The sequence below is a fragment of the Somniosus microcephalus genome, chromosome 3 (assembly GCF_052327205.1).
Source record: "Somniosus microcephalus isolate GS21.2 chromosome 3, FLI_Smic_1.0, whole genome shotgun sequence".
In the NCBI taxonomy this organism is placed as follows: domain Eukaryota; kingdom Metazoa; phylum Chordata; class Chondrichthyes; order Squaliformes; family Somniosidae; genus Somniosus; species Somniosus microcephalus.
Genome location: NC_140989.1, coordinates 167,572,431 through 167,597,709, shown reverse-complemented (window position 1 = coordinate 167,597,709; position 25,279 = coordinate 167,572,431). Strand labels below are relative to the sequence as shown.

Sequence of the window (25,279 nt, the reverse complement as noted above, 5' to 3'; positions counted from 1 at the left end):
CCCCCTTGCACCATTCCTTTAGCCATGTATTCATCTGGAATATCTTTCTATTTCTACTCTGACTAACACGTGGCACTGGTAGCAATCCTGAGATTACTACCTTTGAGGTCCTATTTTTTACTTTACCTCCTAACTCCCTATATTCAGCTTTTAGGACCTCATCCTGGTATTTACCTATATCGTTGGTACCTATATGCACCATGACAACTGGCTGTTCACCCCCCCCCTTCCAAAATGTTCTGCAGCCGCTCTGAGACATCCTTGACCCTTGCACCAGGGAGGCAACACACCATCCTGGAGTCTCGTTTGCGGCCGCAGAAACGCCTATCTATTCCCCTTACAATAGAATCCCCTATCACTATAGCTCTCCCAGTTTTTTTCCTCCCGTCCTGTGCAGCAGAACCACCCCTGGTGCCAGGAAGTTGGCTGCTGCTACCTTCCCCTGGTAAGCCATCCCCCCCATCAGTATCCAAAGCGGTATATCTGTTTGAGAGGGGGATGGCCACAGGGGACCCCTGCACTACCTGCCTGCGCCTACTACTCTGCCTGTTGGTCACCCATTCCCTCTCTGCCTATGCCACCTTTACCTGCGGTATGACCAACTGATTAAAAGTGCTATTCATGACGTCCTCAGCATCGCGAATGGTCCAGTATGTATCCAATCACTGCTCCAGCACCATAATGCGGTCTGCCAGTAGCTGCAGCTGGACACACTTCCTGTACACATGGTTGTCAGGGACACAGGAAGTGTCCCTGTGCTCCCGCATAGCGCAGGAGGAGCATACCACGGCACCGGGCTGTCCTGCCATGACTTACCCTTTAATTAATTGCAATTAAATTAAACAAATGAATCCCACCAATTTCACTACAGTTAAATGATATATTTAAGGGCCCTGGTTTACAAACTGTCCCCGCTATACCACAGAGACCTTAAAAACTATAAACCACAGAGTTAAAGTTTTAAAAAAGAGAGAAATACTCCCAACCAATCACTTACCTGCTTTGTGGTGACATCACACCTATTACTTTTTACTTCTCTCCCTCTGAGATTGGAGATTAGTACGCCTACCTGCGCTCGGGCTCACCTTTTATACTCACCGCCACTCGGGTTCCCGCCATTGCCGCACTGAGGCCTACCCGCGCTCGGGCTCACCTTTTATACTCACCGCCACTCGGGTTCCCGCCGCTGCCGCACTGAGGCCTACCCGCGCTCGGGCTCACCTTTTATACTCACCGCCACTCGGGTTCCCGCCGCTGCCGCACTGAGGCCTACCCGCGCTCGGGCTCACCTTTTATACTCACTGCCACTCGGGTTCCCGCCGCTGCCGCACTGAGGCCTACCCGCGCTCGGGCTCACCTTTTCTACTCACCGCCGCTCGGGTTCCCGCCGCTGCCGCACAGATGTGCCAGGCAATGACTATCTCCAACAAGCGAGAGTCTAAGCACCACCCCTTGACATTTAACACCATTACCATCGCCGAATCCCCCACCATCAACATCCCAGGGGTCACCATTGACCAGAAACTTAACTGGACCAGCCATATAAATATGTGGCGACAAGAGCAGGTCAGAGGTTAGGTATTCTGCTGCGAGTGTACCACCTCCTGACTCCCCAAAGCCTTTCCACCATCTACAAGGCACAAGTCAGGAGTGTGATGGAATACTCTCCACTTGCCTGGATGAGTGCAGCACCAACAACACTCAAGAAACTCGACACCATCCAGGACAAAGCAGCCCAGTTGATTGGCACCCCATCCACCACCTTAAATATTCACTCCCTCCACCACCGGTGTACCGTGGCTGCAGTGTATACCATCTACAAGATGCACTGCAGCAACTCGCCAAGGCTTCTTCGGCAGCACCTCCCAAACCCGCGACCTCTACCACCTAGGATAAGGGCAGCAGGCGCGTGGGAACACCACCACCTCCAAGTTCCCCTCCAGGTCACAAACCATCCTGACTTAGTAGTATATCTCCGATCCTTCATCGTCGCTGGGTCAAAATCCTGGAACTCGCTACCTAACAGCACTGTGGGAGTACCTTCACCACACAGATTGCAGCAGTTCAAGAAGGTGGCTCACCACCACCTTCTAAAGAGCAATTAAGGATGGGCAATAAATGCTGGCCTTGCCAGCGACGTCCACATCCCATAAATGCATTAAAAAAAATAAAGGTTATCATACCATTTGCTTTCCGAATTGCTGTCTGTACCTACATGTTAACTTTCTGTGATTTGTGTAGAAGGACACCCAGGTCCCTCTGAATATCAGCATTTCCCAATCTCTCACCATTTAAAAAATATTCTGCTGTTCTATTTTTCCTACCAAAGTGCATAATTTCATATTTCTCCATGTTATATTCCATCTGCCATGTTCTTGCCCACACATTTAACCAGTCTATATCCCTTTGCAGGCTCTTTGCATCCTACTGACAACTTACTTTTCCAGCTAACTTTGTAACATCAGCAAACTTGGATACGTTACACTCGGTCCCCTAATCTAAGTCATTGATGTAGGTTGTGAATAGCTGAGGCCCAAGGACTGATCCTTGCGGTGCCCCACTAGTTACAGCCTGCCAACCCGAAAATGACCTGTTTATTCCTACTCTCTGTTTTCTGTCCGTTAACCAATCCTCAATACATGCTAATATATTGGCCTAGAAATTGGGTTTTGGCTTAGCCAGGGCTTTAGCGCCGGAAGTTAGTGCCGGCGCTAAGTCCCCCTGCGCGCGCCAAAAATTCAGTAGCGCCGCGCCCAAACGGCTGCCGGCGCTACTGAAGGGTCTTAGCGCCTGGAAAAGGGCGCTAACTGCCATTTAGCGCCGCAATTCCGGCGCTGCGGCACCCGATGCGGTGCGGCAGGCTGGGGAAGTGCAGGCCTCCTCCTTCCGTTAAGGAGGAGCTGCATGCACCCGGCCGCGGCCCGCGCAAATCTGTTTAAAAATGAGCCCGGCACCTCGGACAAGTGCCGGGCTTGCATCTGTTCCGGGGGGGGCGGGGGAGAAGTCCGGGGAGGGAGCTGCGGGCAGGCAGCCGGCGGGAAAGCGGCCGGCCGCCGCGGGGCCTTTAATGCGCCGGCGCAAACACATGTTGGACTCTGTTGCCAGAGTCTTAGTTGCGGCTGTCACGGGCGAGGCGGCCGCAACTGAATTTCGGCGCTGGGGCCCGTCGGCATGGCAACCGGGACGCTGCGCACACCGATGACGTCATCGGTGCCGGCGCAGCGCTACCGGTGCAACGCCGCTTTAGGGCCCCAGGGAATTTTTCAACTGGCCATAACTCTGGCGCTAGTCCCTCTAGCGCCTCAAAAGCGGCGCTAAGGCTAGTGAATTTCTAGGCCATTACCCCCAATCCCATGAGCCCTAATTTTGTTCAATAACCTCCTGTGTGGCACCTGTAAGATTTGTATCACAGGCCACACACAGATTACCTAAAAGGTCTTAGGAGTCATAGGTCATTTTATTAGGAAGTGGCAGTTCAAATATAGTTAAATCAGGATAGACATAGTAGGCAAACAACCTGTAACAGATGAGAATGGTTTACCGGCCCCGGAACGGACGGGCGGATGGACAGGGGGTGAGGCAGGATGGTGGTCTTGGATCCCTGCAGCCTTTGGCAGTGGTCTCTTCCTCTTTGGTCATCTCCCGAGGCTGGCGAAGGTGTTAAGCCAAAGCTAGCATGAATCCACCTCAGAGGTTGAGCTTGACCAAGATGTTAAGCTGAAGTTAGCATAAATCCACCCCAGGAAAGCCCTTCCCCTCTCTGCCACCCCGGGGAAGCTCTCCCCCTCTCTGCCTATTTTTGCCTTTCGGCTACCTGTTTATCTACCTTATTTCAGGGGCAGGTGGATACCTTGCGTCAATCATTTGTTACCCATTCAATTGTCCAATTACAGGGGAATAGGTACCTATGGCAAACCTCTCCCAGACTCATGAGGTAATTTCTCTGCTTATCTCCTATTTGGATATTTTGCCCTTTCTCCCAGATAGTTTGTTTATCATAAGGCTCCTTACTCAACCTCTTATCAGGCCTAGCTATGCCTACATGAAGGCCTATTTCTGCGTTATGCCCTTGTAAACGACCTCAGCTCTTTGTGCAACTCCTTATCTGACATGATTGGTTTCTTCTGTGCCATCAGCTTATCCTGGCTGCTGAGCTAGGCAAACCCATTTCTTTTATAAAACAATTATTATTTTACAATTCACAATTTCTTCCAATTCACAATTTCTTATAATTCCCCACCTTGAGAAGGAAATATCCTTATTGACTTCTCACAATCAGCTCTTGACCAACCTAGCTAGTTTTATTGCTCTTTCAATTTGGGAGTTAATTAGTTGGGAGTCTCAGAAATGAAGATTTCACCCTTTCTTAGAGTCCACTCCTTTGAGGGGGAGGAGCAAACTCTGACCCCTCACACAGGTTCAGTTCACTGTTCTGGTGTTCCAATTCTGCCCCGCCTGGGGTGTCCTTTGTTTCTTCTATCTTTCCTGATCTTACCCCGCCTGGGGTCTCCTCTATGTTGCTTCGGAGCTTCTCTTTCAGTGTGCTCAATTAATTTGTTAGTGCTGATTAGTCATGGGCATGAGTACACAATTGGCTTATGCATCAAAGTCTTACTACACGGGTTATATATATCAAATACACTATCATTATAAGTTGGAGAACTACCAGAGCGTGTGAAATAATATGAACCTAAGGGGGTGCTGATATATTGGCCCGTATTTTCCAATCGCAGGCCTCCAGCGGGCGGAGGCCTGCGATCAGGAAAAATCTACGCCCTTACCTGAGGGCTCCCGGGACACACACGCTTCTGCTCCTGGGTCTCTCCAAACTCCAAGTGTGCAGGGCCCACGTATCCCAGAGGCGCATGTAGTTCGCAGCGTCCCTGGGATCATGTGGGCCATGGGAAGCCAATCAAAGAAGGGAATCTCCCTTCATACACTTGACAGGAAGACCTGTCAAATATATGAATGGAGATCACCCCAAAAACATAATAAAACTTTAAATACTTTTTTTTAAATCACATTTTTAAAATGACTTGAAATTACAATAAATTAAGTATCTTAAACAAAAATTTAATTTTTTTAAAAAAGGAATCAATGTTTTTTACGGGGCTAAAAATAATCTTACCTTTTTTAAAGTATTTTTAAATGATAAATCAGTGAAAACTTTTTATTTTATTTACTTTTTTCAACTCTTATCCTGGTAAAAGCAGACCTTACGCTTTTACCAGGTGTAAGAATCGTAAGGGTTTTCTGTGGGCGGAGGGTCTCTAAAAAGTGGATCTATCCGTCCACAGAGGCCCTTCTCCAGGGCAGCCGGAGGATTGTCAAGACCATTCTTGACAGATTGGAAATGCCGGTTTTCAGTGCATGCGCTGTGCATGCCTGAAACCGGCATTTCCGATGTCCCTATGGGTGGGTACACAGCACGTACCCACCCGTAGGGATCCGAATATCTGGGCCATTAAGCCCAATGTCCCAACCAGTGTGAATCATCCCCTATGCTGTCAATTTCAATGGCCCAGAAATTCGGGTCGGGGGCTTCCCGCGGGTGTAAGCCCCCGACCTGCACTTACCTAGCACGCCGGCCGTTGAGCTGTGGGCCCCCGTGGGATTCCGATCCTAGGCCTCCTCCAACTGCTGGCGCGCAGTGCTTGCGTATCCCAGGGGCGCAGTTAGTTCGATGCATCCCCTGGGATCACGTGGGAGCCAATCGGAGCAGGGAATGCCCATTCATAAGTTTGACAGGAAGACCTGTCAAAGCTTATAAATACTACGGCCCCAAAACATCACTAAATCTTCAAATAATTTTTTTTTTAAATCACATTTTTTAAATAAACTATAAATTACATGAAATAACTATTTTAAACAATAATTAAAATTTTTGAAAAAAATAATGTTATTTTCTAACGGGGCTAAAAATAAACTTACCTTGCTTTAAAGTATTTAAAAATAATAAACCTGTGGAAAAAAAATTTTAATTTTAATTAATTCACCACATACCTTGTGAAAAGCAGGCCTTATGCCTGCTTTTTATATGTGTAACTTCTGGAGACTTACCCTCCCGGGAAAACCTGCAAAAAAAATGTAAGTTCGATGCGCACGCACTGCCTCTCCTGTGCACGCGTTCGAACTCTGAACCCCTTCTTTCAGGGGAACGGAAGTGCCGGTTTCCCGCGCATGCGCAGTGCATGCACGAAACCGGCACTTCCATTGGACCTGCGGGTGAGTACCCCGTGCGTACTCACCCGTGGAGACCCGAAGTTCTGGGCCAATATCTATTCTCGAGTTGTCTTGCACCAAAACATAAAAATGCTTTAGGGAGGAGTTCAGTCGCATCACAAGGTTACTGAAGCCCTCAGTCAACAGGGGAATGTCATACTCGAATCGTGCCACATAATTGTGCAGCTCATACTTAAGTATCTTATTTACTGTCAGTTTCACTTGAGCATAGGTTTTGATATTGAGTAAAACGTGTTGGTTGATGGTTGTGGGTAGATGTGGTGTGAAGCAGAAACTGGGGCTATTAATGGGACAGGTCCTGTTAGACCTGTAAAGCATGGCAGTTGCGGTAGTAGTGACACAGGAGGCACCACCACCGAAACCACCTCATACTGGATTCGTATTGGTTTTTCCCACGCTCTGTTACCTACAAAACACAATTATTACAGTTACAAGTTTTAATTCAGTCTTACAATCATTAGCACATCGACCAAGCACATACATTTTAAGCAACAATGATGCAGACAAAGAAAACAGACATTGTAAAGAAAGCTAGAGTTTAACATCTAATCAACAAATCATAGACTTAAATGATTCTCCAAATCTCTCTTTAACTCGTATCCATTTTGTGGATAATTCTTACTAAATTTATTTTTCCCAAGCCTCAATTGTCCCAATCAAAATTCCGTTTAACTCATTGCTTCAACTTCAATTTCAATCTCTCTAACAGGTAACAGTGTATTTAACTCTATTCTGATTGGTTCATTAATTAGACAGTTTCTCGATGGAGTATGTGTCAATGCTTTTAAAGTTGTCTCACAGTCCTGAGCCTCATTATGCATTTCATGTCTTGCTGTTGTTAAGTAACTGAGCATGTCTGAGACCCATTCTTCGGTGCAGATCAAATCACATTCGCACACTCACACATCACATTTGCACACTCGGCATCCGAATATCGAATCCTTTCTGAAAATCCAAATACACCACATCCACTGATTCCCCCTTATCTACCCTGCTAGTTACAATCTTAAAACACTCCAACAGATTTGTCAAACACGATTTCCCTCTCATAAATCCGTGTTGACTCTGCCCAATCCTAATAGGATTTTCTAAGTGCCCTGTTGCCACGGTTGGACCACTTTTCCTGTGGGGTTTTTATTCCTTAAAGAATTGTATATTCGTTGTGAATTATGAATTATTTCTTTAAATGTTTGCCATTGCTTATCTACCATCATATCTTTTAATCTAGATTCCCAACCTACTTAGCCAACTCGCCTCTCATATCTACATAGTTTGCTTTGTTCAGATTTAAGACTCTAGTTTCGGACTTAACTAAATCACATGGCACAGGAATTGCAGGCATTGGGCCTGAGCTGTCCCATCATTTTGCTTGAAAGTCTATGGGGGTGAAATTGGGTGCCTTTGCACCTCCTGTTAGCGTCCCCGGGGGGCGCTAACGAGGCGCAAATGGCTTTGCGACCGGGCACGGCGCTGACATCGACTCCCGTCATATTCAGTGGGAGTTTTGCGGCGGCGCTAAGATGTTGTGCCCCAATCTCCTTCGCCTGGAGATCGTGACATCATCGCCGAGCGCATCACCCCGGACCCGAGATTGACTTCTGCCTCCTGCAGCAGCGCCGGTCGAAAACACCGACAGCTGCAGGGGGCGATGATTAAAGGCGAGGTGGCCAAGGTAAGTGGAAAAAAACTTACCTTTCCTTTTCTAGTGTTTTTCGCGGGTTCCTGCCCGCGATCGATCAGCCCGGCACTCTGCTTGAGTGATCGGGCGGGATTGCGGCAGCCTTGGTGGTCCAGGTAGGTACTTTTTAAATTGCAGAGACTGCAGCGATGGCCCTTCCCTTTAAGGGAGGGAAGGAGCCTTTGAACACGGGAATGCTGCACGGCCCAGTGTGCAGCGCTGCTGAAGTCTCCGCCCCGCTCTCTGATGTTAGCACCCTAAGAAGGAAGTGGAGTGCTTGATGTAGCTCTACACATCCCTCTTGGGGCACTAAAACTCAATTTCACGGTCACCGGTGCAAATGCTAAAGTTAGCGTCCAGGCGATGTTAGCGCCCCAAACTGGTCGAGACCGAACTTTTCCCCCAATATACTTATGTTAGTATCCTCTACTTAATTAATTATACTTTTTATCCCTTTAGATCTAATTAATTACTGATTATTTATAGATTTACTGTTGCCCCTTGGTTTAAAGCACCTCCTTCCCCCTCTGCACTGAATTCCCACACTCACCAAATTCCCATTGCCATTCTGTATAGCAAGCCACTTCATTTAGCAGATACTCCCAGCTCTGTGCAGACAGTGGGAGTTTGGGTAAGATGTACTAGATTCCCAATATTGTGAATTTGGTCAAGGTGTGTAATATTCCCAATATTGGGAGTTTGGGCAAGGTGTGCTATATTTCCAGTATTGGGAGTTTGGATAAGGTGCACCAGACCAGTAATGGTACTTTGGATGAGGTGTATTAGATTCCCAATATTGGGAGCTTTGATAAGTTGTGCTATATTCCAAATATTGGGAGTTTGGACAAGTTGTTCCCTAATCCCAGTATAGGGAGTTTGGACATGGTGTACTAGATTCCCAATATTGGGAGTGTGGGCAAAGTGTACTAGATTCCCACTATTGGGAGTTTGGGTAAGCTGTGCATATTCCCATTATTGGGAGTGTGGGCAAGGTGCGCTTATATTCCCAATATTGGGAGTTTGGTCGAGGTACAGTCCTGTCATCAGAAGCTTGGGACACTCCAATTACCAAAGTAGTATAAGCTGTGGTTACTTGGAGAAGTATCAATCTGCAGACATTCTGAGTTATTTCAACAAGTTACACAAAGACCATGATCTCATCCAGTGGCTTGCGTTTCAAGTCTGGCACAGTGGCATCTTTCGCTGGGTAACCAACCGGCAGCAACAGCAGCAGCTTTTCATTCACTGGGCGCTGAAGGATAATTCGCACTCGAGGACCACAGTTCAGAGGGGTCGTGGTGACAGTCGTAAGGCCAGCATTCTGTGGGAAGGAGTGAAAAACACAAATGATTCATTAAAATTTTACTGCACAAATTCATTGTCAGCTTGGGCTGTGAGATAAGAAAATAGAAATATGTTTTTCTTTCAGCAGGATCCACTCGAGCTGAGAGCTGGTAGTAAGCATGTGGTGTTGCTCTGTGATACATTGCTGTCATGGAAACCCGCTACAGCCAATCCCCTTCTCCTGGCCGCGTGCTCACTCTGTCCAAAAGTCTACATAAGAGGAGACCACTGTGCATCAATGAAGTTTTTGAAACCAGGTGTGATGGTCCCTTCAAGCTGGTTCCCAGCTGTGGCTGAGTGGTAATACTCTCGCCTCTCATTGTTTACTGCATTTCCGAATTTCATCTGCAAACCTTGAAATTGTGCCCTGTATACCCAAGTCCAGGTTATTAATATATATCAAGAAGAGCAGTGATCCTAATTGTTGTGTATGTACCTTTAAGAGAATAACTGGTCTCAGACTGCAGTACCGGCAGTGACCACCCCTGTATAAAAGGCGCTAGAGAGCCTCTGTTTGTTAGTTTCACTATTGACTTCCACCAGTAAAGACTTGTTTGTTTTCACTCCTGCTGGTCCGTGTCTCAATCATTCACGGACTTAACACTGGTGACGAGTAAGAAACGAACTTACCTGCAACTCGGCAGCACCTCAGACGACGTTGTTGAAGGTCGGAGCCAGGAGAAAGAAAAAAAAAAAATAGAGCCCAAAGAAACTCGAGAAACGGGCGTCGACCGTCAATCATCAGTTTGAAAACTTGCAGGAGAGACTGTTCAGAGCCAGGTTGGGTTCCTCGGTCTGTGGTTTCCCAGCTAATCGGGCTGGTGGCAGGTAGTGCTCTGATCCTTCCTGGGCTGCGGCGGGCTGAAGCTCGATCGGGTGGCTTTTCAACGGGGCCGGGCAGCGAGTCGGGAAGCAAAGAGGGAGAGAGAGGGGGGAGCACACAGGGCGCGGCCGGTGCTTCGAAGCCGGGCAGCGTTCGGACCTAAGAAGGGGGAGGGAAGTGGCCCAGAGGGTCCGCTCCACGACGGGAAAATAATAAAAGAAAAAGAATCAATATTTAACGCGCAAGAAACCGTGGAAAGCAGCGCTAACAACAACGGGGAAGAAGGCAAAGCGCGGGAGGCGCCATTTTGTTAAATCGGGGAAGAAGGCAAAGTGCGGGAGGCGCCATTTTAGATTTGCAAGATGCCGAAGACTGGCTGTATCACTGCTTTTGATAATACAATAGAGGACTGGACCACGTATGTGGAAAGAGTCGAGGTATATTTCGAGGCAAACGAAATAGCGGAGGGGAAAAAGGCATCGATATTGCTAAACTTAATGGGCGCTAGAACGTACGGCCTATTGCGGGACCTGATTACTCCAGCCAAACCGAAGGCGAAGAGTTTTAACGAAATTGTTGCTGTCCTACAGGACCACTTAAACCCTGCACCGCTGTTGATAGCAGAAAGATTTAAATTCCACAGGAGAACTCAGCACAAAGATGAGAGCAATGCTGAGTATCTTACGGAACTACGCAAGCTATCAAAGCACTGCCAGTTCAGAGAAGGACTGGCAGATACCCTACGGGACAAATTTGTCTGTGGACTCCTGAGTGAAGGAACACAGAAGAAGTTACTCTCAGAAAAAGAGCTGACGCTAGATAAGGCTTTCAGCGTGGCAGTATCGTATGAAGCAGCAGCCAGGGGAGCTGCAGAAATTCAATGAATACCACAGGAATACGGCACCCACGAAATGACACAGGGATTTGCAAAATGTTATCGCTGCGGCAGAACTAACCATGACCAGAAGGACTGCTGGTCCAAAGACAAAATATGCAGACAATGCGGGAAGATTGGACACATTGCATGAGTTTGCAGGTCTGGGAAGAAGACCAGCAACAACAAAAAGGCTACTAAGGAACCATACAAGAAAGTACAAAAGATGACGGACAGTAGTTCCGAAGACCAGATGAGCGATAGTGAATCCGGAAACAGGAGACAAAGCTGTCTCAAACTTTACAATGTAATCGCAAAAGAGGATCACCGAACCATTTGGGTCACCCTCACGATAGCAGGGTCCCAAGTTAAAATGGAATTGGATACAGGATCAGCGCTAACCGTCATGAATCGATGAGACTACGAGCGGCTATTTTCACACATACCCTTGAGAGAGACATCCATCGTCTTGACGACGTATACGGGGCAAAAAGTATACCCCAGAGGAAAAATAAGGGTGCCTGCCAATAGAATGGCAAGAAAATACGGTAATTGTATCTCTACATACTGCCAAATGGTGGACCACCGTTTTTGGGACGGGAATGGATCAGGAAGATAAACTTAGATTGGCATTCCATTCATGCAATGACGGTGGACGGTAAAAAAGATGAAGACGTCACTCCTGGACGATTGTCAACAATCTTAGCTAACGCCAAAGAGGTATTTCAACAAGAACTGGGCACGCTTAAAGGCGTAACCGCCTCGATAAAAATAGAAGAGAATGCAGTTCCCAAGTTTTTCAAAGCAAGACCGGTACCATATGCAATTCGCCCAGCCGTCGAGGCAGAGCTGGAGAATCTGGAGAAGGCGGGCGTGTTGTCTAAGGTCGACTGGAGCGAGTGGGCGACACCCATCGTTCCTGTCATGATGAAAACGTTAAGCAATAAGTCCGGAGAGCCAAGGAAGATTCGCATCTGTGGGGATTTCAAGGTGACAGTGAACCCTGTCCTTCACACAGTACAATATCCTCTTCCAAGGATAGAAGACATCTTTGCCTCACTGTCTGGAGGGAAGCGCTTTACAAAAATTGACCTAGCACAAGCATATTTGCAGATGGAGGTTGAAGAGTCCTCTAGGAAGTATCTCACGATAAACACTCACAAAGGTCTTTACCAGTATCATCAATTGGTATTCGGAGTAGCATCGGCTCCGGCGATATGGCAAAGAGCGATGGAACAAGTCCTGCAAGGGATTCCGGGGACCCAGTGTTACTTGGACGACATCCTTGTAACAGGTGAAGATGACAGTGAACACCGTAACAACCTAGAACAGGTGCTCACTAGACTACGGGAACATGGGCTGTGAGCCAACCGCACCAAGTGCGAATTTTTTAAGAAACAGATATCGTATTGTGGCCACGTGATTGATGAAGAGGGGTTACATAAGTCCCCTGACAAAATTGAAGCGGTAGTTAAGGCCCCAGCGCCTGAACATGTGTCGCAACTGAGGTCATTCCTCGGGTTGGTGAATTACTATCATAAGTTTTTGCCGAATTTGTCGACAATTCTGCACCCACTGAACGCCCTGCTACGAACGGGGGTAGCATGGAAATGGAACGATGATTGTAAGCGTTCTTTTCAGAAGAGTAAGGACTTAATCACTTCAAGGGAAGTATTGGCTCACTACAACCCAGCACTGCCAATCAGGCTGGCGTGTGATGCGTCTCCCTACGGCATTGGGGCGGTACTGTCACATAAATTCCTTGATGGTTTAGAGAGGCCGATAGCTTTTGCGTCACGCTCGTTAACTTCTGCCGAGCGTAACTACGCCCAGATTGACAGAGAGGCCCTCAGCCTAGTGTGGGGGTGAAGAAGTTCAATCACTATCTGCATGGTCAAAAATTTACTCTACTAACCGATCATCAACCTCTTGTCTCCATTTTCAACCCTCAGAAGGGCGTACCGATAATGACGGCACAATGGCTGCAGAGATGGTCCCTTTTCCTAGGGGCACACCAATATGACATCGAGTACAAAGGAACTAAACAGCATGGAAATGCTGATGGATTGTCACGCCTACCGTTGCCGACGGTGGAAGAAGAAGACCTTGTAGTGGATCCAATGGAGTTATTCCACTCGACCATAGTCGAATATCTCCCTTTTGACGAATGCAAACATAGAAAAGGAAACACGGAATGACCCGACACTATCACGGGTCTATGATTTAACGGTGAAGGGATGGCCAGCACATGGCGAACCACTGCTGCCAGCATTCTCGCCGAGAAGAGAACAGCTGTCAGTGTGCAGAGGAACCTTGATGTGTGGATCCAGAGTAGTAATTCCACCTAAGTTGACGGATAGAGTACTCAATGAGCTTCATGAGGGTCATCTGGGTGGGGTAAAAATGAAGAACTTAGCCAGAGCGTTTGTGTGGTGGCCGGGAATCGATAGAGAAATCGAAGAGATGACCAAGAGCTGTGCAGGATGCCAGAAGGTCCAAAACGCCCCACCACAAGCTCCTCTGCATCCATGGGAGTGGCCCTCATCTCCATGGCAATGGGTGCACATTGATTTTGCTGGTCCCTTCATGGACTCGATGTTTTTAATTGCGGTGGATGCACATTCAAAGTGGCCAGAGGTAATAAAAATGTCCTCAACCACCACGGAAAAAACTATCACAGTTTTGCGAACCATATTCGCCAGGAATGGGCTGCCTGAACAGATTTGCTCTGACAATGGACCACAGTTTGTGTCTGAAGAGTTCCGGAGGTTCTTAAAGAACAATGGCGTTAAGCATTACACATCTGCCCCATATCATCCAGCCACTAATGGATTGGCCGAGAGGTTTGTCCAAACATTCAAGAAGGCTATCAAGGCAATGTGTAATGAAGATATACCCCTACAACACAAGGTGGACAACTTCTTGTTTGCCTACCGGAATGCGACACATGCGGTTACCAACCAAACTCCAGCCATGATGTTCTTCAATCGAAGACTCCGATGCCGCTTGGATTTGGTTAAGCCAAACGTCCGAAGAGATGTGGAGAACAGGCAGTTTCAGAATATGAATGAAAGGCCGACCAGGAGTTTTACGATAGGTCAACCAGTTTTGGCCCGGGACTACCGCACTGAGAAATGGCAGCCAGGAACGATTTGTACACGACAAGGACCTCTCATGTATACCGTGGACGTTGGGGAGAGCATTGTAAGACGCCATGCTGACCAGATTCTAGAGTCACTGGAAAACGTCAGCTCCACACCACGATCTGATACACCTGGTAATGAAATTGACGTTCCAATTGCAGCTACCGCAGAACCGGTAATATTGGAAGCAGATGAACCAAACAAAGACATTGATCCCCACGCAGCTTTGCCAGAAGAACCTGATACCCCAAAGAGGCATTATCCAGACAGAATCAGGAAGCCTCCTCAAAGACTGAACTTATAATTGCTTAAACTTAACCAATGTATCTAGCAACAGTAATTGTGATTGTAATTCGTTATCATTTAGTTGTTAAATGAATGTTATGTACTGTTTATCTAAAAGGGGAGGAATTGTTGTGTATGTACCTTTAAGAGAATAACTGGTCTCAGACTGCAGTACCGGCAGTGACCACCCCTGTATAAAAGGCGCTAGAGAGCCTCTGTTTGTTAGTTTCACTATTGACTTCCACCAGTAAAGACTTGTTTGTTTTCACTCCTGCTGGTCCGTGTCTCAATCATTCACGGACTTAACACTAATACCCCTGGGTAACACCACTGTATACTTCCCTTCAGTCTGAAAGACAACCGTTCACCTCTCTGGTTTCTGTCCCTTAGCCAATGTTGTATCCTTGCTGCCGCTGACCCTTTAATCCTATGGGCTTTAGGTTTGCTCACAAGTCTATTATGTGATCACTTCATGAAAGAACTCGATTAATTCGTCAAACAGGATTTGTCTTCAACAAATCCATGCTGACTTTCATTTATTAGTCCATACTTTTCCAAATGCTAAATAATTTTGTAAAATAGAATCATAGAAATTTACAGCACAAAAGGAGGCCATTTGGCCCATCTTGTCCATGCCGGCCAACAAAGAGCTATCCACCCTAATCCCACTTTCCAGCACTTGGTCCGTAGCCTTGTAGGTTATGGCATTTCAAGTGCATATCCAAGTACTTTTTAAATGTGATGAGGGTCTCTGCCTCTACCACCCTTTTAGGCAGTGAGTTCCAGACCCCCACCACCCTCTGGGTGAAATAATTTCTCCTCAACTCCCCTGCACTTGCTTAAAAACCTGTTCGATCTCCAGCTTTTTCCAGTTCTGAAACGTTAACTCTGTTTCTCTCTTCACAGATGCTGCCTGACCTGCTGAGTATTTCCAACATTTTCTGTTTTTGTTTCATGTTTAACTAACTTGCTCGAGTTTTTTGATGAGGTAACAGAGAGTGTTGATGAGGGCAATGCGGTTGACGTGGGGTATATGGATTTCCAAAAGGCGTTCGACAAATTGCCACATAATAGACTTGCCAGCAAAGTTGAAGCCCATGGAACTAAAGGGACAGTGGCAGCATGGATACGAAATTGGCTAAGTGACAGGAAACAGAGAGTAGTGGTGAACGGTTGTTTTTTGGACTGGGGGAAGGTATACAGTGGTGTTTCCCAGGGGTCGGTTCTAGGACCACTGCTTTTCTTGATATATTAATGACTTGGACTTGGGAGTACAGGGCACAATTTCAAAATTTGCAGATGTCACAAAACTTGAAGAGTGAGAATAGTGATAGACATCAAGTAGACATAGACAGGCTGGTGAAATGGGCGGACATGTGGCAAATGAAATTTAATGCAGAAAAGTGCGAAGAGATACATTTTGGTAGGAAGAACGAGGAGAGGCAATATAAACTAAAGGGTACAATCCTAAAGGGGGTGCATGAACAGAGAGACCTGGGGGTGTATGTGCACAAATCGTTGAAGGTGACAGGTCAGGTTGAGAAAGCAGTTAAAAAAGCATACGGAACATTGGGCTTCATAAATAGGGGCATTGTGGAAAAATTGGGTTGTTCCCCCTTTGGGGCACTAACTTCACCAGGGCGCTACTTTTAGCGCCCTGAAAAAGTTAGCGCCCCCACGCTAACTCACCGGTAGCACCCCAAGAGGGAGGCAGCATGCTACTGGAAGCTCCCCGCCTCCCTCTTGGGGCGCTGTGAGTGAATATCACAGCGCTACGTGCCGCAGTACTGCAAGCCTTCCTCCCCTTATTAACCCCGTTTAAAAAAGGGGAGAGGGATAAACCCGGCAACTACAGACCTGTTAACCTTACGTTGGTGGTGGGAATACTTTTAGAGACAATAATATGTATATATATCAATGATTTGGACTTGAATGTAGGAAGTATGATTAAGAAGTTTGCAGATGATACAAAAATTGGCCATGTGGTTGATAATGAAGAAGAAATCTGCAGACAGCAGGAAGATATCAATGGACTGGTCAGGTGGGCAGAACAGTGGCAAATGGAATTCAATCTGGAGAAGTGTGAGGTAATGCATTTGGGGAGGGTTAACAAGGCAAGGGAATACACTATAAATGGCAGGACACTGAGAAGTGCAGAGGATCAGAGGGACCTTGGAGTGAATGTCTACAGATCCCTGAAGGTAGCAGGACCTGGGGGTGTATATACAGAAATCTTTGAAGGTGGCAGGACATGATGAGAAGGCTGTAAAAATGTATATGGGATACTTGGTTTTATTAATAGAGGAATAGAGTACAAAAGTAAGAAAATTATGCTAAAACTTCATAAAACACTGGTTTGGCCTCAGTTGGAGTATTGTGTTCAATTCTGGGCACCACACTTTAGGAAGGATCTCAAGGCTTTAGAGAGGGTGCAAAACTTAACTACTAGAATGGTTCCAGGGATGAGGGACTTCGGTTAGGTGGGGTGGCTGGAGAAACTGGGGTTGTTTTCCTTAGAGCAGAGAAGGTGAAGAGGAGATTTAATAGAGGTGTTCAAAATCATGAACAGTTTTGATAGAGTAAATAAAGGAAAACTGTTTCCAATGGCAGAAGGGTCAGTAACCAAAGGACACAGATTTAAGGTGATTGGCAAAAGAACTAGAGGGAACATGAGGAAACATTTTTTTACACAGCGAGTTGCTGTGAGCTGGAATGCACTGCCTGACAGGGTGATGGAAGCAGATTCAATAGTAACACTGAATAGAGAATTGGATAAATACTTGAAGGGAAAAATTTTGGAGGGCTTTGGGGAAAGAGCAGAGGAGAGGGATTAATTAGATAGTCCTACCAAAGAGTGGGCAGAGGCACGATGGGCCAAGTGGCTTTATTCTGTGCTGTATCATTTGGAAACACATGGGTTAATCAACGAGAGCCAGCATGGATTTCTTGACCAACTTGATTGAATGTTTTGAGGTAACAAAGAAGGTTGATCAAGGTAGTGCAGTAGATGTTGTTTATATGGACTTTCAGAAGACATTCGACACAGGAGAGTTGTCAGGATCTGGAACGCTCTACCTGGAAAGGTGGTGGAAGCTGATTCCATAAATAATTTTAAAAAGGGAATTGTACAGGTAGGTACATGAGGCTGTGGAACTTACAGGCCTCTCGACAAAAACAGGGGTGTGGGACTAAGCATGACTGCTCTTTCTAAGAGACAGCAGAGGCATGACATGAGGTTTTCTATGATTCCATTTACAATAGTTGTTAATTTATAATGTATTCTAACTGCCAGTTGCTCCATTTGTAACAGGTTCAAACTGTTGGATCCTCCATTTATAATGGTTTTAACGGTCTCTCTCTCCATTTATAATGGTTTTAACAGTCTCTTTCTCCATTTATAATGGTTTTAACGGGCTCTCCCCCCATTTATAATGGTTTTAACGGGCTCTCTGTCCATTTATAATGGGTTAAAATTGCTGTGCTTCCATTAATAATAGGTTCCAACTACAGACTGCTATTTATAATGGGCTCACACTGCCGATCCCTCCATTTATAATGGATTCTAACTGCCTGTCACTTCATTTAGAATGAGTTCTTACTGTTGGTCTCTTCGGTTATAATGAGTTCATACCATTCGACTCTCCATTTCTAATAGGTTCTAACTGTCGGTGTCCAAATCAATCATGGGTTCTAACTGCTGGTCCCCAGTTATAAATGGGTTATAATTGTTGGTCTCCATTTAAAGTGTTTTTTAATGGCCTGCCTGTCTCCAATTAGAATCATAGAATGGAATCATAGAATGATACAGCTCAGAAGGAGGCCATTCGAGCCAGGACTAGCTCTTTGAAAGAACTATCCAATTAGTTCCACTCACCTGCACTTTTCCAATAGCCATACGAATATTTCCCTTTCAAATCTTTATCTAGTTCCCTTTTGAAAGTTGCTATTGAATCCGCTGCCACCACCATAGGAACATAGGAACACAGGAACAGGAGTAGGCCATTGAGCCCCTCGAGCCTGTTCCGTCATTCAATGTGATCATGGCTGATCTGCGACCTAACTCCATATACCCGCCTTTGACCCATATCCCTTAATACCTTTGGTTGACAAAAAGCTGTCAATCTCAGATTTAAAATGAACTATTGATCTAGCATGTATTCTAGTCCTCTAGATATAAAGGCCAGCATTCCATTAGCCTTTTTGATTATTTTCTTTACCTGTTCATGACATTTTAATGATCTATGTACCTGGACCCCCAAGTCTCTTTGGACCTCCACTGTTTTTAGCTTTTCACCACTTAGAAAGTAGCCTGTTCTATCCTTTTTAGGTGTAAAGTGGATGACCTCACATTTGCCTACATTGAAATCCATTTTCAACAGTTTTGCCCATTCACTTAATCTGTTGATATCCCTTTGTAATTTTATACTTTCATCTACACTGTCTACAATGCAGCCTATCTTTGTGTCATCGGCAAAGTTGGATATATGACTTTCTATGCCATCATCTAAATCATTAATAAATACTGTGAATAGCTGAGGCCCCAACACAGATCCCTGCGGGACACCACTAGTCACATCCTGCCAATTTGAGTACCTACCCATTATCCCTACAGCCTGTCTTCTGCCGCTGTGCAAATTTCCTAACCAGGTCAATAATTCGCCCTCAATTCTGTGGGATTCTACCTTAGTTAACAATCTCTTATGTGGGACTTTATCAAATGCCTTCTGGAAGTCCATATAAAAATAACATCCATAGACATTCCCCTGTCCACTACTTTAGTCACCTCCTCAAAAAATTCAATCAGGTTTGTCAGGCATGACCTACCTTTCACAAATCCATGCTGGCTCTCTCTGATCAACTGAAAATTTTTGAGGTGTTCAATCACCCCATCCTTAATTAAAGACTCTAGCAATTTCCCAACAACAGATGTTAGGCGAACTGGTCTATAATTCCTGGTTTCCCTCTCTCGCCATTCTTAAATAACGGAGTGACATATGCAATTTTCCAATCTAAAGGAATGGTTCCTGAATCTAGAGAACTTTGGAAGATTATAGTTAGGGTATCTGCAATGTGCTCACCTACTTCCTTTAAAACCCTGGGATGGAAACCATCTGGTCCTGGGGATTTACCACTCTTTAGTGCCATTATTTTCTTCATTACTGTTATTTTACTTACGTTAATTTTATTGAGCCCCTGTCCCTGATTCAATATTAGTTTCCTTGGGATTTGTGGCATGCTAGCCTCTTCTTCTACTGCAAATACTGACACAAAGTAATTATTCAACATGTCCGTCATTTCCTTATTATCATTGACAATATTTCCATTTTCAGTTTTTAAGGAGCAACATTGCTCCTGACTACTCTCTTTTTCCTAATATAATTGTAAAACTTCTTTGTGTTGATTTTAATATCCGTTGCAAGTCTCTTTTCATACTCCCTTTTTGTAGCTCTTACTATCTGTTTTGTGACCCTTTGCTGCTCTTTGTATCTTTCCCATTCACCAAGATCTGTGCTATTTTTTGCATTTTTGTCTGCTTTTTCATTTAGTTTTATGCTGTCCTTCACCTCTTCAGTCGTCCATGGCTGTTCTTTTTGGCAAGTAGAATTTTTGCTCCTCAGGGGCATAAACTGGTTCTGTATCACATTAAATTCTTTTTTGAACATCTCCCACTGATCTTCTGTCATTTTACCCATTAACAGATTTGCCCAGTTTACTGTGGACAGTCTCTGTCTTATCCTGTTGAAGTTGGCCTTACCTAAATCTGGAATCTTAGTAGCTGTTTCGCATTTCTCCCTTTCAAACGCTACGCTGAACTCGATCATGTTATGATCACTATTGGACAAATATTCACACACAGTTAGGCTGTTAGCTATATCTGTCTCAATACTCATTACTAATTACAAACCCCCTTGTTGCCTCTAGGACATATTGTTGTGGAAAACTATCCCGGATACACTCAAGAAATTTACTATCTTTCTGACAGGTGCTAGTCTGCATATCCCAAGCTATATGAAAGTTAAAATTCCCCATTAAAACCATTCTGCCTTTACTATACGCTTGTCTAATCTCTACATTTATACAATCTAGCACTTCACAGCTGCTACCAGGGGGCTTATGCCCAACTCTCACTACAGTCTGAAATCCTTCCCTATTTCTTAATTCTACCCATAAGGTCTCCACTGCCTGCTTCCCTCTCGTTATATCCTCTCTTATCATTGAAGTGATTTCATCCTTAATCACTAAGGCTACTCCTCCCCCTCTGCCATCTCCCCCTCTGCCATTTCCCTATTTTTCCTATGGTCCTTATAACCTGGTATATTTAGTTCCCAGTCCTGACCATCTTGCAGCCATGTCTCAGTAATGGCTACAATGTCATACCCTCCAATTTGAATTCACGCCTGCAGTACATTCAATGTATTCCTTATACTCTGTGCGTTTGTATAAAGAACGCTTATTTGGGCCACACACCCTAGCCTGTCCTTCAGCTCTGATGTTTTACTCACCTGCTTCTTATTTCTCTCTCCTGGTTTAATCACTTTATATCTTTTAATTTTCCCTTTACCTGTAGTGCCTAAAGCACAATTTCTGACTGTTACTCTACTCTCTTCCCTTTCATTTGTTTTTGAACTACTATTGAGTTTGAAAGCGATTTAGTTAATTCTAAAACTAGGGTCTTCAATCTAAACAAAGCAAACTACATAGGTATGAGGGGCGAGTTGGCTAAGATAGATTGGGAAACTACGTTGAAATGTTTGACGGTAGACAAGCAATGGCTAGCATTTAAAGAATTAATGCATAATTTACAACAAATATACATTCCTTTAAGACACAAAAACCTCACAGGAAAAGTGGTCCAACCATGGCTAACAAGAGAAGTTAAAGATAGTATTGGATCAAAGGTAAAGGCTTATAATGTTGCCAAAAAGAATAGTAAGCCTGAGGATTGGGAGGATTTTAGAATTCCGCAAAGGAAGACCAAGAAATTTATAAGGAAAGAGAAAAAAAAATGAGAGTAAATTAGCAAGAGACATAAAAACAGATTATAAATGTTTCTGTAGGTATGTAAATAGGAAGAGATTAGTGAAAGTAAACATGGGCCCATTAGAGGCAGTGACAGGAGAAATTATAATGAGCAATAAGGAAATGGCAGAGAAATTAAACAAATACTTTGGGCAGGATTTTCATTGGGCCGTGGAGTCAGGATTGGAGGCGTGTGGGGGGTTAAAATCCTGAAATCAGGGGTCCTGACCCCATCCCGCACCCAACCTGCCTCCATGCCAGTTTCAAAGGAGGCGGGTACCCGCCCCGCACTGGGACCCGCCTACCCGAGGCGGGAAGGGATTAGTGCCAATTAACTGCCTGTTAACAGGTAGTTAACAGGCAGTTTTTAGCCTAATCCCTATTTTTAATGCTGAAGTGTGGGATTCCCGATGGCTCCAAACCACGCCAAGTTTGTGAGGTGGACCGTCGGGTTGAAGGACTTGGAGGGGTCGAGATGTCGGTGTTCAGGTGAGTAATGTGTGCATGAGTGCAAAGTGATTAAAGAAGTTTAAATTACCTTTTCTTACCTTTTCAGCCTTCCTTCCTTTAGGTCTCGGGAGTCCCTCATCTCACCGACACAGAAAGCAGAATGGCTGTGAACTGTCAAAAGTGACAGCCTGCAGCTTTCTGTGCAGGAGAGATTTCTAACTGAGTCTGTGGAGAAGGATTGTGTTTGACAACTTCAAACAGCTGTGAAACACTGATATTTCATCTGTCAAAACCTCTTGACAGATGAAATTTCAGTCTGTGACATCACTTGTTGCCGGGTGGCCCTTAATTGGCCTGCTGAGCCCACTGGGCAGGCTCAACAAGGTCAATCAAGTTAAAATCACGTGGATTGGCCACATTTCAATGGAGGCGGGACTACAACCCTGAAAGTTGTAGTCCCGCCTCCTACCCGACTCCTGAATGAAAATCCAGCCCTTTGTATCTGTTTTCACGGTAGAAGACACAAAAAACATTCCGGAATTAATGGGGAACCAAGGGTCTAGAGAGAATGAGGAGCTTAAAGAAATCAGTATAAGTAAAGACATAGTACTGGAGAAATTAATGGGACTAAGTGGTGACAAATCCCCTGGACCTGACGACCTACATCCAAGGGTTTTAAAAGAGGTAGCTGCAGAGATAGTGGATGCGCTGGTATTAATCTTCCCGAATTCCCTAGATTCTAGAACAGTCCCCAAGGATTGGAAGGTAGCAAACATAACCCTGCTATTTAAGAAAGGAGGAAGAGAAAAAACAGGGAACTATTGGCCAGTTAGCCTGACATCAGTAGTAGGCAAAATGCTAGAATCTATTATTAGGGACGTGGTAACAGGACACTTAGAAAATCGTAATATGATTAGGCAGAGTCAACATGGTTTTATGAAAAGGAAATCGTGTTTGACAAATCTGTTAGAGTTTTTGAAGATGTAACTAGTAGAATGGATAAGGGGGAACCAGTGGATGGAGTGTATTTGGATTTTCAAGAAGCATTTGATAAGGTACCACACAAGAGGTCATTACACAAAATTAGGACTCAGGGGATGGGGGTGATATATTAGCATCGATTGAGGATTGGTTAATGGACAGAAAACAGAGAGTAGGAATAAACGGGACTTTTTTGGGTTAGCAGGCTTTAACTAGCGGGGTACCACAAGCATCAGTGCTTGGACCTCAGCTATTTACAATCTATATTAATGACTTAGATGAAGGGACTGAGTGTAACGTATCCAAGATTGCTGATGATACAAAGTTAGGTGGTAAAGTAAGCTGTGAGGAGGACACAAAGAGGCTGCAGAGAGATATAGACAGGTTGCCTGAGTGGGCAAGAACATGACAAATGGAATACAATGTGGGAAGTGGGAAGTTATCCAATTTGGCAGGAAAAACAAAAAAGCAGAATATTTTTTGAATAGTGGGAGACTGGGAAATGTTGGCATTCAGAGGGACTTGGGTGTCCTTGTACATGAATCACAGAAAGTTAGCATGCAGGTACAGCAAGCAATTAGGAAAGTAAATGGTATGTTAGCTTTTGTTACAAAGGGATTAGAGTATAAGAGTAAATAAGTCTTACTACAATTATACAGGGCATTGGTGTGGCCACGCCTGGAGTATTGTGTACAGTTCTGGTCTCCTTACCTAAGGAAAGACATACTTGCCTTAGAGGGAGTGCAAAGAAGGTTCACCAGACTGATTCCTGGGATGAGGGGATTGCTCGATGAGGAGAGATTGAGTAGATTAGGCCTATGTTCCCTAAAGTTTAGAAGAATGAGAGGTGATCTAATTGAAACATATAAAATTCTTAAGGGGCTTGACAGGGTTAATGCTGAGAAAATGTTTCCCTTGGCTGGGGAATCTAGAACACGGGGTCACAGTCTCCGAATAAGGGGTCGGCCATTTTGGACTGAGATGAGGAGAAAATTCTTCACTCAAAGGGTTGTGAATCTTTGGAATTCTCTGGCCAGGGAGCTGTGGATGCTCAGTCGATGAGTATATTCCAGACTGAAGTTGATAGATTTTTGGACACTGAGGGAATCAAGATTTATGGGTGTAGGGCGGGAAGTGGAGTTGATGTAGAAGTTCAGCCATAACCTTATTGAATGGCAGAGTAGGCCTGATGGGCTGTATGGCCGACTCCTGCTGCTATTTCTTATGTTCCTATGTTCTTATCACAGAATCACAGAATCACAGAATCTACAGTGCAGATAGAGGCCATTTCGGCCCATCGAGCCTGCACCGACACATATCCCACCCTATCCCCGTAACCCCACGTATTTAATCCCCTAACACTAAGGGTCAATTTATCATAGCCAAATCAACCTAACCTGCACATCTTTGGACTGTGGGAGGAAACCGCAGCACCCGGAGGAAACCCATGCAGACACGGGGAGAATGTGCAAACTCCACACAGACAGTCACCCGAGGCCAGATTTGAACCTGGGTCCCTGGCGCTGTGAGGTTATCGGTGAAGAAGCGACTGTCCAGCTCGCTCACCAAACCAGTTGCCATGACGCCCTCGCTCCCCCCGAGTGAATAATAACAAGAATCCAAAGTTTGAAATAAACCCCCGAGTATAAAACCAGGCGGCGGCCGCCGTGAGCCGCTCCAGCTGGCCGAGACCAGAGCCCAGCGCGGCGTCACTGCCGCTCGGCCCCGACTCACTGCCCAACGTGCCCGGGTGGCCCTGGAGATGGGGCCCACTTGAGGCCTTCCGAGACCGCTGGGCGCCGCGGGGACTGGAGTGCATCGTCACCCCAGACAATATAATTTTAATTTGATAAATTTTATTTTAAGTTCCATTTAATTTACAGTTAACTTGGTTCAATGAAAAAAGTGAATAAAAAACTCACTGCCCGAGCTCTGAATCCCGCTCTGTTCTACCCAATGGTCTCCATTTATAATGGGTTCTAATTGGAGGTCTCAACAGTTATAATGGGTTCTAACTGCTGGTCTCTCTCTTTATAATGGGACCAAAGTGACAATCTCTCCAATTAGAATGGGTTTAGCTGCTGCTCCCTGCATTTACCATTGGTTCCAGACACCAGCTTCTATTTCTAATTGTTTCTAACTGCCTGTCTCTCCATTTATAATGGTCTCTAACAGCTGGTCATGGAATCCTAGAATCATAGAAATTTACGGCACAGGAGGACATTCAGCCCAAATTGTCTCTGCCGGCTGAAAAAGACCCATCCAGCCTAATCCCACTTTCCAGCTCTTGGTCTGTAACCTTGCAAGTTACAGCACTTCAAGAGCATATCCAAGTACTTTTTCAATGTGATGAGGGTTTCTGCCTCTACCACCCTTTCAGGCAGTGAGTTCCAGACCCCCACCACCCTCTGGGTGAAAAAAGTTCTCCTCGACTCTAT

General features: G+C 45.3%; 1 protein-coding gene across 1 annotated transcript in view; it reads right to left on the bottom strand.

Moving 5' to 3' along the window:
* Positions 1-9,059: 9,059 nt before the first annotated feature.
* LOC147121532 (iodotyrosine deiodinase 1-like) overlaps positions 9,060-25,279 on the bottom strand; it is a 139,824-nt gene continuing 123,604 nt past the window's right edge. The window contains exon 3 of the mRNA XM_085977892.1: positions 9,060-9,242. Coding sequence (XP_085834018.1) covers positions 9,060-9,242 — 183 coding nt within the window. The remainder of the gene's footprint in view (positions 9,243-25,279) is intronic.